Genomic DNA, 17066 nt, shown 5'->3' with positions numbered 1-17066 from the left:
ACTTAGATGAGCACTTTGAAAGGCTCAAAACACGATTTTGTGGCATAAACTGACAATGGAAGCTTGGTGTATATTCCCGTTTTGCATTGTTTTATTCCATGTAGATGTGTATCTCGAGAGCTCGGTTGGAGAAATATTGTACGCGAATGTCTAAGAAGCCTGCAAATTTTAGAGTTAATTTTTTATGATACCTCGTACCTAGGTAGTTTAGACTATTCATGAGCATATCGTCTAGAGTTTACTAAATTTTACCATAAATACTCCTTATGTTTGAATATTTCATGATTTTCATATAATTTGAGAAAACACCATTCAGCTCTGATCGTTCATGCAGGTAGTCATGCTTCAGCGACGCCCCCACTTGTAATTATTTCAAGATCCATCTCCCATACTTCTTGGGACATACCAGCTTGGAGTTTCATGGAACACTAGCAACTTACAAGGCCTACTCTGTTCATGTAGCTCTCCGAAAGGTTTTCTATTACATTATAATCCTCGGCATACGAAATAAATCTTTCTCGGTAATCAAACAACAACGCATATCGGCTTCTTCAATAACCTCCCATATGTACCTGTACTGCATCCTTCCGATGGGTTTATTCTGAACTTTCTGGAAATAAACACAACCGAGAAGAAATTTACTTCTGATAGCCTCATTGACAGAAGTCTCGACTGGTGCCTGGACGTAAAGCTTGAAGAGAAATGTCGAGCGAAGTAATTTGCCCTACGAGTCAGGCTGGACGTTCAAAAAATATGACAATGATATACCCAACAGATCACGTAGAGGTACAGGGTAAGCGAATTGCGAAAATTGAATGGATGTTCAAAAACGATAGGTTCGAATCATATTGAACGTCTCCAATATCACAAAACTGTAATCACTACAAGTCAGTGTGACAAGGACTCGAATTTCAAGGTGACCTAACCTGATGAGCCATGATGTGTCCTCTGTCGATCCAGTGAAACTGTATTTGGCGTCTACTGCGCACCTCAATAATTTTAAAACGACTTTGGTTAATCACACGGAATGAATGAGGGAGAAACGCCAGTTCATTCATACGTCAAGCAGACGCCATGCCCAATATATGGACCAGGCACATTTCACTAAAGGTATCTTCAAATACAGGCAGCGGCTTGCTTCAAACGATGTCTTTTTTTCGGTCTCATTGCCTATGGACATCAAAATGCAAGCCCTTGCCATGCAGAGTTTCCCATCCGGACGCAATACCCCAGGTAAATAGAAGCCAGCACCACCAACCCCGCAATATCTTTTCTTTTAGATCGTAGTCTCGTAGGGAAGAGGAGTGACGGTCTGAGGAGGGTTGTCGGCGAGCGACAGTGTGTGAGCCTCACGGGGTCCAGCGGGCTGACGCTTGACCTGGACGACGGTGCCGTTGGCCTTGGCCTCCTTCTTGGCCTCGGCGTTGGCCTTGACTCGCTTGAGGAAGTCCTCACGAGATCGGGACTGCTGGATGTGCTCGATTCGGACGTTGATTCGCTTCTCGATGTATCGGTGCTTCACCTGCTTGTAGATGATGACACCGACAGCAGACTTGGTGACGTTGTAGATGACACCAGTCTTGCCGTGGTACACCTTGAAGGGCATACTGTGACCATTGTTAGCCCTCCTGTTCCAATGCCCACAGGAATTCCTCCAAAAAGCGTCCAAGTCTCGCAATTTCGCGTGTATTGTCGCGTTGATGGCAAAGGGAGCTCTGCTTACCCCTTCTGGACGGCACCGTTCGCCTTGATGTCGACGATATCACCAACGCGGTACTGTCGGAGATAGGTGTTCAGGGCAATCATACCCTTCTTGCGGAAGTCCCGGCTGAAGGCATACTAAAAATTTCACATCGTCAGTCTCATGCCGACGTCGTCGAATTTTCATTCTCGCAGGAATCGGTGGTTGAACATACGCGGGTGCCCGCTCTCTTTCCGTAGGAGTGACCCATCTCGAATGTGATATGCCGGTACCGGTCGGGTTGGGGTTAGTAGTCGTGGTTGGCGAAAGAGATGGTGAAGTCCTTCGCTTTGGTGTTGTGGATTTCTCGTCTCGAAGGCGGCCTTGTGGGAGCGGGTCCTCTGATTTTCCGAAAGTTTTCCAGGTAGGGCAAGGGCGATTGTGGGTTGCACCTTCCCAAGTAAAAAAAACCTTAGGGTTCAAAGCAGGGCACGTGACGAGACCGAGCTCCGCCAAATTTCTGTCCGCACATTTTGCTACGATTCGTGTCTTGCGAGAAAGTTCAACTCCCGCAGAACACCCAAGGAGCAAGTCAAGTGAGTATATCACCGCCGCCACGAGTGCATCGCCAGAGGATATCAATTAACAAAGTCTTCAGGATGCCTCCCCGCGCCCACTCCAAGACCTCTCGTGTCCCCCGCCGACCCTTCGAGTCTGCCCGACTGTCAGTATCACCGGCCACTGAACATGAGCTTGTCTCTGTTTAAGTCGTATGTGAATGAAGACTGACCGAATAACAATAGTGACTCCGAGTTGAAGCTCGTTGGCGAGTATGGCCTGCGCAACAAGCGTGAGGTCTGGCGAGTCGGTCTGACTCTGTCCAAGATCCGTCGTGCTGCCCGGTATGTTAACCTTTGCACTTTTTGTGTGCGCTGATGAGGAAGAGTTTTCTAACCAATTGCACAGTCAGCTTCTTACCCTCGACGAGAAGGACCCCAAGCGTCTCTTCGAAGGCAATGCCCTCATTCGACGTCTCGTCCGTGTCGGTGTCCTTGACGAGTCCCGCATGAAGCTCGATTACGTCCTGGCTCTTAAGATCGAGGATTTCCTTGAGCGCCGTCTCCAGACCTGTGTCTGGAAGCTCGGTCTTGCCAAGTCTATCCACCACGCCCGTGTCCTGATCCGCCAGCGTCACATCCGAGTCGGAAAGCAGATCGTCAACGTTCCCTCTTTCATCGTCCGTCTCGACTCCCAGAAGCACATCGACTTCGCTCTTACCTCGCCTTTCGGTGGTGGCCGCCCCGGCCGTGTCCGCAGAAAGAAGGCCGCCGCTGCTGCTGGCGGTGAGGGTGGTGAGGACGAGGAGGACGAGGAGTAAATGCAATCAAAAATGCAAAAATGATTCCCCCTGTCTAGGGCACTTGGTGATGGAATACCACTCATGGGAAGGGGATTCTCTTCATAGCTTGCGGCGTTGGCCAGAGGATAAAAATGGAATGATTTCACCGGATAACGACAAACAAATTTCCCGGTGTCTCTCCACCTGTGTACATGAATCTCATGAAACATGAATCCAATCACGACATCCACCCATAATCTTAATTTGCCGTGAATTCTTCAATGTCAATGTAGCTGTCGCCATGTATACGATGCCCATAGTATGCAACAGTGTTGTAATTATGTGTAGTAAACTAGTAATGCATCGCTATGATAAAAGTTCATCCTTGCCCAGCAGCTTTGCCATTGGGTCGTTCGTCACCGTCCGTTTCCTCCTATACTCATCCATTTCCTCTTCTGTCACACCATTCATCATTTCTTCTCTCGTCCGCTTGCGCGGCTGCTCTTCCTCTTTGTTCTTTTCCGCCTCCTCCTTTGAAGGCTCTTCTGTCTCCTCTTCATCGTCATTTACCAGGTTGGCTCCAGTTCGTTGACGCTCAGCCGCCTCCCATGCCAATTTTCCATCGTCACCAGTACAGTAACTGTTTTTTATGAACGAATGACAGCAAGCGTAACCCCATTTGAAGTTGGACCACCAGCTTCCCCATACTGAAGTATGATTGTTGATGAGAACATCCTCAGCGTACTTGGATTTTGCCGCCTTCTTGGGCGCACCCTTGATCAAACCAGCCTCATCGTACTCAACAAACGTCTCGGATTCGGTAATAGCCATGCTGCGCAAAGCAGCCGGCATAGCCTTCTGATCTCCACCGTACTTCTCGAGCAGTAGCTTCTCTCGTTCCGCACGTTTTGCCTCTGCCTCCTCAAGCTCCTTCTTCCGATAAAACTCTCCTGCTGTGGGGTTTGCTTGCAGATGCTGGCTTGTGTTGCCAGACTTTTCTTGGGCCTCCCAGGCGTATCTCTGAGCATTCTCAAACGCGCCAGCATCGCCTGAGGATCGCATGAAACCCTCTTCCGCGAATGCATCTGCTGCCTTGTCTGCCGTTGCACCTGCATCGACCAGTGATCGTGTTTTCGGATCGTACTTGGCAGATTCTAGATCGAGGTTTAAGAGATATTTGGCTGTGTCCTCTCGTATTCGCAGTTGTCGTGTTGCTGTGCTCTGATGTTTGCTCATATCATTCTCTTCCGCATACTTGTCGCCTTCTTCTGTCTCTTCATCGGCATTTCCGTCCTTGGTGGCCTGCTTGCGTAGCTCCTCCATCTGGTTGAACTCATCGACCACACTGCGATACTCCTTCGCATCATATCCATTCCAGCGGTCGCGCTTGGCGTCCCATCCCATATTGACATCTTGAATCACCTCATCGGCTTGAATGTCTCTGCCTGTCCATTTTGCGCCCTTGGCTCGTGGTCGACTCAGGCAGTCTTTCTTCTTGTGTGTCATGGCGCCACAGTTTTCGCAAGCACCTTTGCGATACTTGGTGGCCGCTGGGCCGGCCTTTCTACCTCGATCATACCATTGTGACTTGTCGTTCTTCTCTTCGCGGCGCTGATGCTGGAGGTAGTCATTCTCATCGCCCTCTTCGCCGGCATAGAACGGGCGTTTACTGATGAAGGATGGAATGTAGATGTTCTCTTCCTTCAAAGCGGCACCAGCGCCCCCAGGGCCGGTACTTGGGGGCGGTGGTTTTGCGGGCGCAGTAGGCATGGCGATTAATGTGCAGCTTTGCCGTCTATTGAAACGTGCGACTTTCACACGGCGAGATAAAAAATCAGAGTCAAATGTTTAGAAGTCAAAATGGGTGATGCATCCGTCGCAGATCACTGAGCTGAGAGCCGAAAGTTGTTTAGATAAGCATTCTTATCGGCACGTGATCGCGCGCTTCTGTAAGAGGCTGGTGTCCAGGCAAAACGCGTCTCATAAGCAGTCGAGGTTACACAAAGACCTTCAGAATGAATTGAGCTTATTGAGAACAGTTCTTTGAGCAACGCTTAGCTCATTTGTTCTTAATAAACAGTCATAAGCCCCTGATGGATCCAAACTTCAGAGAATATGGACTTGTTCCGGGTCAGACTAAACTGTATCGATCACTATCAAGCGACACCCTCGCGATATGACCCCCAGCTTCGTAACGACATCCGTCCCTCTCAGATATCCAAGGGACCCAGAGTTCCTGTGGTTCGCGTGTTTGGATCTACTGAAACGGGACAAAAAGTATGCGCCCATATTCACGGCGCATTCCCGTACTTGTACGTGGAATATGAAGGAGGCTTAAGTCCTGATGAAGGTTCGTCGTGTATACTCCCGTAAATATCTATCGGTACTAAAAGTTCTAGTCGGCGCTTATATATATCGATTTCATCTGTCCATAGATCATGCGTTAGCAGTCAGCTATCGACGAGATCAGAAAGGTGACAGTGCGAGGTTCGTGGCAAGGATCACTCTTGTCAAGGGTGTCCCCTTCTATGGCTTTTACGTGGGATATCGCTTCTTCTTGAAGATTTATATGTTCAATCCCATTGTCATGACGAGATTGGCGGATCTTCTTCAGCAAGGCGTGATTATGAAGAACAAGTTTCAGCCATACGAAGCACACCTTCAGTACCTCCTTCAATTCATGACAGACTTCAACTTATATGGGTGCGATTATCTTGATGCATCCGTTACTCGATTTCGATCTCCAGTCCCAGAATATGAACAGGGATCGAATTCATTGCACAAATGGCACAGTCGATCAATCTCTGCGAATCACATTACCGACGAAACCACGCTCCCTCGAAGTAGCCACTGCTCGATAGAAGTGGATATATGTGTACAGGATATTATCAACCGGCACAAGGTCAAGGAGCGGCCTCTTCATCATGACTTTACGGAAATGACCAATCCCCTCCCCGGAGACCTGAAGCTTGTTTACAGCATGGCTGGACTGTGGAAAGATGAGACGAAGAGACGCAAACGAAAGATGCAAGATCCGACTGAGGGCAGCAGTCCATTTCCACCAGAAGTCCTTGTGTCAATGTCAGCCAACGCTCGCGACTCTCAACCGCAAGGCTGGCTTCATGAGGAAGAATTCAGAACGGAGATCCGAAATCTTATCACTGAAGAGAAGCTCGGTGCTGACTCGGAAGAGCTTACTTTTGAAAAGTTTGCAAAGCCACATCCATACGAAGAGCATGTTAACACTACTTTGGAATCAGTTGAAGACCTCTTTCCATCGAAACTTGCACCAGCATTAGGATTGCCCTTAGGCGTGGAGATGGAGCAAGATCTGCGAAGCAGTATTGTCGTCGATGAAGGTAAAGTACGTCAGGCTGGGGACACACACAATGACTTCTATCCTGAAGATTCTGATGAAGAGGCCATTGCGGCGCTCGTCGCAATAGAGAAGGCTGCCGCAAAAGTTCCTCGCGTACCAACAGAACTACCAGAAGAGGATCTTGAGCTAGCGGCGGCTCTCAACATCAGTCCCGACAAATTCGATAAAAAGACGTTTTGGAGGTCGGCCCTTGGGGTCTGTCAAAGTGGCCTGGTGACTGGCGAGCTTCCTGACCTTCCAGTGAGCCAAGAGTTGCTTGATTATGCAGAGAACGAAGGGTTTATCGGACGGACAGAGACAGCACCGACTCTCACCTCATCCAGCTTAACCCAGCTGAAGCGACCCCTGGATGATCTTCCATCATCTCAGGCGTCGAACAAAAGGGCAAGACTCAATCAATTGTCGATGATAGATGAAGATGAAATGGACCTAGTTCCCATTCCTTCAACAGGCGCCAACAAAATTCTCGCTTCCTCCTTCAGAGGGGCTTCCATTCTCAAAGGTTCTTCATCACTTAACAAAAATACCGGCTCTGTATTGAAAGGTGTTCCCGGCTCCAACCAAAAGCTTAATTTCCCTACGGTCAAAGATCAGAATGACCCGAACACTAAGCTTCGTCTCAGTCAGATGAGCCAGAAGTCTGCTTCTCAGCAGACCGATGATGGTCGTCACAACAAGCATGTCTCGTTTGATCCCAGCAGTTTTCTCCCTGCTGAAGCAGAGTTGTCTCAAATGACTCTTTCATCTTCCATGAAATCGTCTGGAGGACGAGGAGATGATGAAAGTCATGAGTCAAAAATCCAGAGAGCCATGAGTCGATTCACCAGCCCTGAAGTACACTTGGTTTCTTCTCTGCCCCCTTCTGCAGCTGCTGTGGCTTCCTCTTTGAAAGAATACGGGCTTCCTGATGTGATCTATCAAGATGCTTATTACAGCAGGGAAAAAGATGTCCCTGGGCGGATGCGAGAATATGCTGGGAAGGAGTTTCGACTGGAGAGCAACACACTGCCTTTTCTACCTGAATTTGACCCAACAGGGACAGCTCCAGCCAATTACGGGCTCAAATTTGGGACCTTTGACAAGGCTACTGCAGAACTTCGGTATGAGCGACAGAGGAAGAAGTGCTCGTTGAGAAGCTGGGAGCTTGCAACCCCCCCGCCCACATATCAAGAAGTCGAGGAGTGGTGGGCAGAAAAGCAACGCAGAGCAAATTCAAAGGAAGGGTCCATTGTACCATGTACTCCCAGGCAATATCAATCTCAGATCGATGGACCCACGCCAAAGAACAAGCACGGATTCAAGTACACCCCAGGTAAGAAATCAACTAGTGTCCAGCATGAGGTTCAATATATGAGCACCATGAGTTTGGAGGTTCACGTAAATACCAGAGGGAAGTTCGTACCGAATCCTGAAGAAGATGAAGTTCAGTGCGTGTTCTGGGCGATCAAGTCTGATGGAACTGCTTCCGGCAGTCAAGATTCGGCTGGTGTCCAAACCGGTATGCTGCTGTTGTCAAATGACGCCGAGTTTACCCAGCGTATCCAGCGACAGACAAATGCCGAGGTCATTGAAGAAAATTCGGAACTGGATCTTATGGTTCGAATGGTCGAAATCGTAAGAAACCATGATCCCGACATCCTTACCGGTTACGAAGTACATGGTAGTTCCTGGGGTTACTTGATTGAGAGAGCACGACTGAAGTATGATTACAACCTTTGTGATGAGTTTTCTCGCATGAAGACAGAATCACACGGCAGGTTCGGCAAAGAGAACGATCGTTGGGGTTTCAATACTACATCCACTATTCGGGTTACCGGTCGGCATATGGTGAATGTCTGGAGGGCAATGCGAGGAGAACTCAATCTTCTCCAATACACCATGGAGAACGTCGTCTGGCACCTACTCCACCGAAGAATCCCCCATTATTCTTGGCAGTCTTTGACAAATTGGTATAAGGGCGGCAAGCATAGAGAGCTCAACAGGATGTTAAGATACTACCAGAATCGCACAAAGATCGATCTTGAGATTCTGGACGCCAACGAACTGATTTCGAGAACCAGCGAGCAGGCGCGACTTCTGGGCGTGGACTTCTTCTCAGTCTTCTCACGAGGTTCACAGTTCAAGGTAGAGTCGATCATGTTCAGAATTGCCAAGCCAGAGAACTTCCTACTTGTTTCACCGAATCGCAAGCAAGTCGGTGGTCAGAATGCTCTAGAGTGTCTACCACTTGTCATGGAGCCACAAAGCGCTTTCTATAATAGTCCTCTTCTGGTTCTTGACTTCCAGAGTTTATACCCGAGTGTCATGATCGCTTACAACTACTGCTATTCGACCTTCTTGGGACGAGTCACCGACTGGAGGGGTATGAACAAGATGGGGTTTACTGAGTATAAGCGCCAGAAAGGTCTTCTTGCCCTCCTGGAGGACTACATCAACATTGCTCCGAATGGTATGATGTATGCAAAAACAGAAATCCGCAAGTCACTTCTGGCCAAGATGCTGACTGAGATACTGGAAACTCGAGTCATGGTGAAAAGTGGCATGAAGCAAGACAAGGATGATAAAACCCTGCAGCAGCTTCTCAACAACAGACAGCTTGCTCTCAAACTGCTCGCCAACGTCACTTATGGTTACACTTCAGCGTCATTCTCTGGCCGTATGCCATGCTCCGAGATTGCGGACAGCATTGTGCAAACCGGCAGAGAAACTCTTGAGCGAGCGATTGCTTATATCCACTCTGTTGAGAAATGGGGCGCCGAAGTCGTCTATGGCGATACTGACAGTCTTTTCATCTACCTGAAGGGCCGAACAAAAGATGAGGCTTTCGATATTGGTAATGAGATTTCCAAGGCAATTACCGAAATGAACCCTCGACCCATCAAACTCAAATTTGAGAAAGTATACCATCCCTGCGTTCTCCTCGCCAAGAAACGTTATGTCGGTTACAAATACGAGAGCAAAGATCAGGTGAAGCCCGAGTTCGATGCCAAGGGAATCGAGACTGTCCGTCGTGACGGTACGCCCGCGGAGCAGAAGATCGAGGAAAAGGCCCTTCGCCTACTGTTTGAGACCGCAGATCTTACTCAAGTCAAAGATTACTTCCAAAAGCAATGTCAGAAGATCATGCGCAACAATGTTTCTGTGCAAGACTTTTGCTTTGCCAAAGAAGTGCGCCTGGGTACATACTCGGACAAAGGTGCACCACCTGCAGGAGCTCTCATCAGCACCAAGCGTATGCTTCAGGATGCTCGCGCAGAACCGCAATATGGTGAGAGAGTTCCATACGTTGTTATTACTGGTGCTCCAGGAGCGCGACTCATTGACCGATGCGTTGCGCCCGAGGAACTTTTGAGTAACCCTCACTGGCAGCTCGATGCCGAATACTATATCTCGAAGAATTTGATTCCTCCTTTGGAGCGTATCTTCAACCTTGTGGGTGCAAACGTACGCCAGTGGTACGACGAGATGCCCAAGGTGCAGCGTATTTACCACGCAACTACACTGGGTAAAAAGAAGACGACTCTCGAATCCTACATGAAATCCACAAATTGTCTCGTGTGTGGTCTCAAGTTCTCTCAGGAAGACAATGCTCTTTGTCCATCCTGCCGCAAGAACGTTCCCTCATCTCTTCTTACACTCCAGACACGGCTCACAACTGAGGAACGTCGTCTTCAAGAAGTACTCTCGCTATGCCGCAGTTGTTCTGGCCTCGGACCTATTGAGGACGTTCAGTGTGATAGCAAGGATTGTCCTGTGTTTTGGACACGCATGAGGCAGGCAAGCAAGATGAAGGGACAGCGCACTGCAAGTCAACCTGTGATACAGTCGTTGGTGGACAGTGTGGAGAAACTGTCATTGGAGTGGTGAGGATGGAGGATTTGTAAGTGATTATGTGTAAATGACGAGGTGGTATTGTGGTTTTGTACATGCATTGCAAGGCGTTTGGATGATAGGGTTGAGTTGGATGATACATGACGATCATGGATATACTGGTAACTACCCTGCAGGTTCAATTAGTTCTTACTCTTATACACGATATTGACAACAATTCATCGTGAACTCGGTTCCCTTGGGTCAAATTGTGACTAAAATGCTCCATGGTACAGTACAGTACAGTGGTTGGTGCAATGATCGGAGAGGCTTATCAAATGTTGCGGATTGTAGAAAGCCCACGTAAGTCTGTTTCAAGTCTCATTTAATAAACAATTACGGAGTACAGTTCAATATTTTGACTTACAGAGTTGTTTATGGTTCAATTTACATTCTATATAGATTGGGTGTCATCTCTTTTTGTTTAAAAAATATCGGAGCATTTCGACCGTAGACGTTAGAATCAATTCAATATGTTACTTATTAGATATCGCGGTCCTAGAGCCGTGATTCCGGCGGAGCGGTTTACCGGATCGCGGCCCCACTTGTGATTCGTCCGAACCTGTAGGGGCCGATTGAAGATTTTTGGTCAGTCCCCATTCATAGACAAAAACAACGGGCGCTTCTTGTCTCAAACAGTTTATTCATAGATACGAAGATGCCAAAACTGACTCGATGGAAGTGAATCATGCAGATACGATAATAACATGTGCCTATATCGTCATAACCCTTTGTTGAGATCTAACCCGGGCCCTCCGGAATATGACAGTAGCTGCTGCTGGTTAGGAAGCCAAGTTCGATGGGCTTCGAGAGCGACCCCTGTCAACAGTAAGGGACCGAATAGTTCACGATAGCGGCCGCTGATCATCTTGCTGTTATCTGTAGCGTCTAGCGTGAATGGCATGCATCGGAGCCTCTCCCTCTCTAGCCTGTAGCCTCTAACCTCTCCAGCCAAGGTGAAGGAATCACATGTCTAGAACAGCTACGGATAGAGCTCCCCAACATTAATCTGTGCACTAATCCACAAATAGATCTCAGGTACAGGTACAGGTCAGACAATCACTGACATGTGAAGCAGACCAAGATCGAGAGCAAAGCCGAACGATCTAGATCAGGGACCAACTTGGCCAGCTCAACCTTGCTTGGATACGTTGGTTTGTGCGGCGCCTCCACATTCCCGGAGCCCAAAGACAGCCAGCCACATGGCATCGCTGACTCTGATACATAAAACGACCGGAGCAAAATGTGAAAAAAGGAGACGGGGAGGGGCTGACCTGGATGAGACGAGACTAGGGCTTGGCTGGGCTGGGCTGCAATGCGTTGCCAGCGAACCTGCCCTCTCACCTCTCACCTCTCACCTATGTCCTTTGTATGACTCCTTAAGATAGATTGCGCGGTGTGAGGTGTGCCTGTACTGTATGATGCGTTGTACAATGTACAGTATCCGTAAGCTCGGCTCCAATGTGGAGAAACGAACAAGTCATTTTTGGGGTCGCGTACGGTGTTTTTGGTTAGCATTGACCCAGACATGAGTTAGCTGTCAGTGCCTAATCAAACGCAAACATACCTACCTGTTGAGATAGAGCAAAAGGCGAGCAAAAGGAAACATCGATTTGCCACAAGGTATAGCGTCTAGACTTTAGCAGCTGAGAGCTATTGATTTGAGTTGCAGAGGCGTGAGTGTGCCTGGGTGAGGGCTGGCAAGATGGCAAATATTGACCCCAAGACCCAATCAAAAGCTTCTAGATATCAGCCAGCTCCAAGCTAGAACGTTGAAGGGGCCGAACCGCAGTGGAGGTTGCCCTTGCAGTGGAAGACTGGATGCGTTCCGTGTGGTCCAGTGTCTGATGACTGCCAATCATGTAGATCAAGTGGCCAATATCGATGATGATCTGAGGCCAGGATGCGACCTTGACAAGCTTGACAATTCGACAACTGACAGCCAGGCACAGCTTTGAGGGGATGTCAAACATGTCCTGAGGAATTCCATAAGGCTCCAGGTTGTATCAAGCAAATTGTGATGGGGACAAAGATTGTCGCCGATGTTTGACCAACCCCATCTTGCCCCAAAAGGCGCATAAATGGAATCATTCGAAATTCTAGTTATGGGCTCCAACCATACGGTATCGATATTGTGGATGTCAAACATCCTTTCTCCATAGGTACGAAACAGCTATTTGGCTGTAACACTACCGAATGATCAAATCATCGACCCAACTAACCCTGTACAAAGGGTCTTCTGAACTTTGCCCGCCTGCATAGAATCATCAGCCAACCCCATGCTGTGAAATCCCCTGCCCCTGTCTGTCTCGCACATCAGCCAAGAGAAGCGTCGAGCAAGAACCTCCGAGGGATGGCCGCAGAGAGACCGCTGAAGTCTGCTAGAAACAAGAAAGTGTATCAGAGTCTTGCGCTACTGAGATAGGTAGTTTAGTGACTCCATCCAGGATACAAAATTAATGTAGACTCCTTGATAACGTTAACAAATGCTTGTTGATCGTATTCCGTGTCCCCGTTGTTGGTCTTCCCGCCGGTCCGGTCTCTGCCGCAACGCCCCGTCCCTTGGAAACAACAGAAGCAAATTCAAATACTAACAGGCGATTTTCGTCGGCTGAGACAGTGGAATGCTTGTAAATCATATCAGCAGCAGTACACTAGCAATAGCCGTGATATCGCCACGAGCTGCAATCTAATCGACGGAACGCAGCTAATAAGTCGCCTACCGCCGAACCATGGCTTGCTTGTTCTGTGTAAGACCGAAATATGACTGCAAGACACGGTCCATTTGGGGAAATACACTCCCGTTTCGGTAGGTCACCGATTCCATTTCTAGCCATTCCAGTTCACGGAGGAGGGAAGCACAGCATTCAGCATCCGATCCAATTCAGCCAAATTGGATGTCCATCACAGGGGGTCACACCAGGTGCTTTGGAAGTTCAATGCGCTGCACTACAGGGGCCTGACGCTGTAAGGCGAGCTGCCAGGCGCCGCCACGACCCATCCCTACGGGAGACAAGAAAATTTGAGCCCTTTATCCTGAGTGACAAAAATAAGTAATAAACACTCTGCTAAGCTCAGACTGAGCTCACTCAAATATTTTTATTCCTTAGAGTAGAGGTCCCAAGCTTTTTTGCTCTCAGCCAGGCCATTGGGCCCAATGGTGGCCTGCTACTACATCTAGCACATCCACTAGACAGCAACTTATTACCGGCAAGGCGACCCTCCCCACACCTTCCCTGGTCTTTTCACGGCACGCGCACCTTCCTTCCCCTCCCCGGGCAGCAAGAACGGATACTTGGGGGGGTGGCAGGTACCGACCCGAACTTGGCTTTGGCGCAGGAACGAATCATCAATGTCACCGTCTTTTCTCTAATTTGCTCTTACCTCGTTTTGACTCATTTTCATATCCCATATGAACGTGCCATCTCTCCACCTCCCGCTCCTCTCCAAATTCTATCTTATGTCAATTTCGATATTATCTAACAACACCCTTTGTTTGCGCTACCTCAGCTTATCATCGCACAGCGCAAACAATACGTAGCCCTCCCACTCCCGCTACAACCTTCAAGATAAAGGGTCCTGTGCATTGCGCTTGGCGGGTCCCATTTGCGTCATACCTAGATCTCGCACTCACCCAACATCCCTTGAATTAGGTCTCGGATTTGGTCTCACCTTCCCTCTCGAGTCAGTAAAAAGGAAAGAGACAATCACAACATAAACCAATTCCTCTCACTTCGCCTTCCTCGACTTTTCCCAACCTCGAATTTCATTTCATCTCGACGACTTTAACGACCAGGAACGGCTTGCATCAGCACCAAGTTTCAGGAAATCGACTAGAACAACTTCAAACGCCCTATGCCTTCCTAACGAAAAAGCGATCCCACACACACTTCCTCCGATTTATTCCACGCTCCACAGGGACAGACCTTCTGCACGCCTTCCATGATCATGGCGGCGAGGTTCACGCCCGAGGCTTTTCTGCCATCGGGCGCCTACGACTCTGATGTTGTTCTTTCCCTGAATAACCATCTCCCTTATCGCAATACGTCCAGTATTCTGTCTCCGCCCAACTCGTATCCTCGAGCTGGAACCCTTCGTCATCAATATCCACAACACTATCTAAACCCATGTCAAACGCAAAACCAAGATTATAGCCAGAGTCAATTTCAGCGCGGCCGAATACCCCCCGCGAGCACCCTGCCACTTCAGCACAAAGATTCATCTCCTCTGTCACTAGAGTCTTTAAGGGCAGCTCAATCTGTTCCGCCTAGTTATCGACCATTTCCTCAGCAGACCGAATCTTTCGACACTTTCGACGCTCGTCCCGCGACTGTATCTCCCACTCACGGAGGTCCGCCTCCCGTTCCAGAATTCCGCTTTCCGGCATCATCTACAGCTCCTCTGCCAAACGTTTCCTCGTCTTCCGGACTCGTTGGTGCATCGCTCTCAAGATCCGTTTCGGCAGACGCAGTGGCTGCCTCTCAATCATCAGTGCACGTGGTTCAACGCCTCGTGCAGCAGAACCGATTGATCCGTGAAGCCTGGGAAGCGGAGCGGAACCATCTCGAGGCTAATCGGCGACGAGCTGAAGAGGTCTATCAAGAAGAGCGGATCATCATGGATGAGGTTCGGGATAGCTGGGAGGCCGAGAAGGAGGGCATGGCTCGAGAAATTGAAGAACTCAAAGAACGCGTCCATCGACTTGAAGGAGAGAACAGTGCGCTCAAGGCTGTCACAGCGCAGAGTATCCAGGTTACGGGTGTGGTATCGCCTCTCGCGAGTCAGCGTGGCGGAAGCGGTGAGGGCTCCATGGACAGTTCCTACTTCCAAGCTCCACCAGGACGACTCGCGTCAAGGGGACAAAATCCCACCATTCCAACTGGTCTGTCCATGTCTGATGCGTCATCTCTTCCACCTGGTCTTGATGGAGCATCTCGTCGACCTCATTATTTCCAGTCAAGCAGCGCTCGAGTATCTCCCACAACACAACCCGAATCATCACCTTTTGTCCCCCTTGACCCCAGGATGCAGACACAGAACCCAGTGGCTAAGGACTTCTTGTCGTCCCCTACAGAGGACGTGGCCACTCCTGTTCCAGTCATTGATGTTCGAGAAATCGACCCTAAGTTGGAAGGTATCCCACTCAAGGCCACTGCGGTCCAGAAGCCCACATTCGCCGCCGGTGCATCTCCTCCCGAAAACCCAGCATCTCCCGTAGCATCCCCTCCTGGTCCCGCTGCTCGAAGCCCAGAGCAGTCTCGACCCCCCACGAATCCCCGGGCCTCTTCCAAGGAATACACATTGCAAGCTCTCTCTGCTGTAGAGTCTCGACGCCTAACAATGCATGCCGGCCATACACCCAATCATTCCCTGTCCTTGTTCCCTAAAGTCAACCCGACTGGCCCAGGTTCCATCATTGGCGAGGGCGCCACACCTACTGTCGAGACTGTCATCAATCTGGATGCAGCTGTGATCGCGGAAGAGGAGAAGAATGACAGCCTATCGGTACCTGTGCAATCTGATAGGCGCGATTCCAAGGTGTCTTTTATATCTGTTACAGAAGAGCTTGATCCAAATGCACCAGATGTCATGATGGAACCTAGTGGCGGCGACAAAGCTCTCAAGGGACCTTTGATGTTAAGAAACATGCCGGCCAAAGATGAGCTCTTTTTTGAAAAATTGCACGAAGCACTGGAGCCTATAAGCCAGGGGCAAAATGCTCTTCCGGCTGTGATGCAAGGCCACGGGCTGGGATCTATTGCTGGACCATCTGGCTCCAACGCTCCTACGCATTTGTCTAAGCAGGCCGGTCCAGTCGGCGGGGATGGACCTGCTGACGCCCAGCGAGATGCCGATGATAGTGACGGCGAAGGCAGTGCCAAGGCTATTGAAATTGACGTTCCTTTAAAGTTAAAGAGCACGTCCAACTTTGGTGCCCCTTTTGGTGCCATGTAGGACGGCATCCAAGGAGCCACAGGTTATCGAGCCCGCAGCTCGAGTTTGTGCAACCAGGTTCCACCGTCTTCGCCGGAGGATCTGGAGCGTTTTCAAGCATCCACTTGACGTCTTACTCACGATGATGAAATGTTTTAGCGTTAAATGCCTACTGAGCGGTCTTGAACGCACGTCACGATTTATACGTCTGTCGAATTCGCGAACTGTCTTTCACCTCGGGTTGAGTTTTCAATCAGGGTCAACGGGAAGCGAGCGCACATGCGGTTTTATGGGACAAGGGATAGAAAAGGATACACACTTATAGAACAGGAGTATAGGGGGACTGGTCATTATACCTTTTGCGTTTTGTTTTATTGGGAATCGCAGATTCTACAACATTATTGTCGCATTGGCGGTAAACAGTGACGCGATCATGAGCTTATGACAGGAGGACAGGCTCACTTGGAATTATTTTGCGCAAGTTGGAACATTGGTGGAGGTCTGCGTTTGAATACCCTGAATGATAGGAGGTTGGTATCGGAATCGGATGAAGGACTAGGGCGAAAATGGGGAAATGGGAGTAGTCTGGAGCAAGGCTTCATCTTTCGGGTTTCGCGGAACAACGTGAAGGTTTGGGTCGTAGCAATGGGAGTCAAGGATACATTCATCAGTAGATATCAAGGAAATTGCCTGTGGGCAATAAGGAACTGTTTTTTTCATCGATCCAGTATCTCTCTGCTGTGACTGGTTTTTCGCGATCTTTGACAGGCTCTTTCATTCAAAGCCTTGTCCAATGTTCCTATCTTCTGAGTCAAGACACACACGGTACCGGGCGATAAGTTGCACATCAATAATGCATTGAT

General features: G+C 49.1%; 5 protein-coding genes across 5 annotated transcripts; 3 read left to right on the top strand and 2 right to left on the bottom strand.

Moving 5' to 3' along the window:
- Positions 1–1276: 1276 nt before the first annotated feature.
- On the bottom strand, positions 1277–1952 carry FPRO_09162 (putative ribosomal protein L21.e.A, cytosolic; the record flags this gene model as incomplete). Its single annotated transcript, XM_031232525.1, has 3 exons — positions 1277–1607; positions 1724–1839; positions 1917–1952. The coding sequence occupies 3 exons, from the start codon at positions 1950–1952 to the stop codon at positions 1277–1279; spliced, it is 483 nt and encodes a 160-aa protein (XP_031082453.1).
- Positions 1953–2340: 388 nt separating this feature from the next.
- Positions 2341–3059, top strand: FPRO_09161 (putative 40S ribosomal protein S9 (S7); the record flags this gene model as incomplete). Its single annotated transcript, XM_031232524.1, has 3 exons — positions 2341–2405; positions 2485–2583; positions 2648–3059. 3 exons carry the CDS (start codon positions 2341–2343, stop codon positions 3057–3059), a joined length of 576 nt encoding a protein of 191 aa, XP_031082452.1.
- Positions 3060–3386: 327 nt separating this feature from the next.
- FPRO_09160 (uncharacterized protein) lies at positions 3387–4790 on the bottom strand (the record flags this gene model as incomplete). The annotated part of the gene is made up of 1 exon (XM_031232523.1): positions 3387–4790. The coding sequence occupies one exon, from the start codon at positions 4788–4790 to the stop codon at positions 3387–3389; it is 1404 nt and encodes a 467-aa protein (XP_031082451.1).
- Positions 4791–5135: 345 nt separating this feature from the next.
- On the top strand, positions 5136–10266 carry FPRO_09159 (putative catalytic subunit of DNA polymerase zeta UPR-1; the record flags this gene model as incomplete). The annotated part of the gene is made up of 2 exons (XM_031232522.1): positions 5136–5370; positions 5420–10266. 2 exons carry the CDS (start codon positions 5136–5138, stop codon positions 10264–10266), a joined length of 5082 nt encoding a protein of 1693 aa, XP_031082450.1.
- Positions 10267–14217: 3951 nt separating this feature from the next.
- On the top strand, positions 14218–16224 carry FPRO_09158 (uncharacterized protein; the record flags this gene model as incomplete). Its single annotated transcript, XM_031232521.1, has 1 exon — positions 14218–16224. The coding sequence occupies one exon, from the start codon at positions 14218–14220 to the stop codon at positions 16222–16224; it is 2007 nt and encodes a 668-aa protein (XP_031082449.1).
- Between the last annotated feature and the right edge of the window lie 842 nt (positions 16225–17066).

Source organism: Fusarium proliferatum (assembly GCF_900067095.1).
Source record: "Fusarium proliferatum ET1 genome assembly, contig: FPRO_scaffold006, whole genome shotgun sequence".
Classification (NCBI taxonomy): Eukaryota; Fungi; Ascomycota; class Sordariomycetes; order Hypocreales; family Nectriaceae; genus Fusarium; species Fusarium proliferatum.
This window is presented reverse-complemented; position numbering and strand designations above follow the sequence as displayed.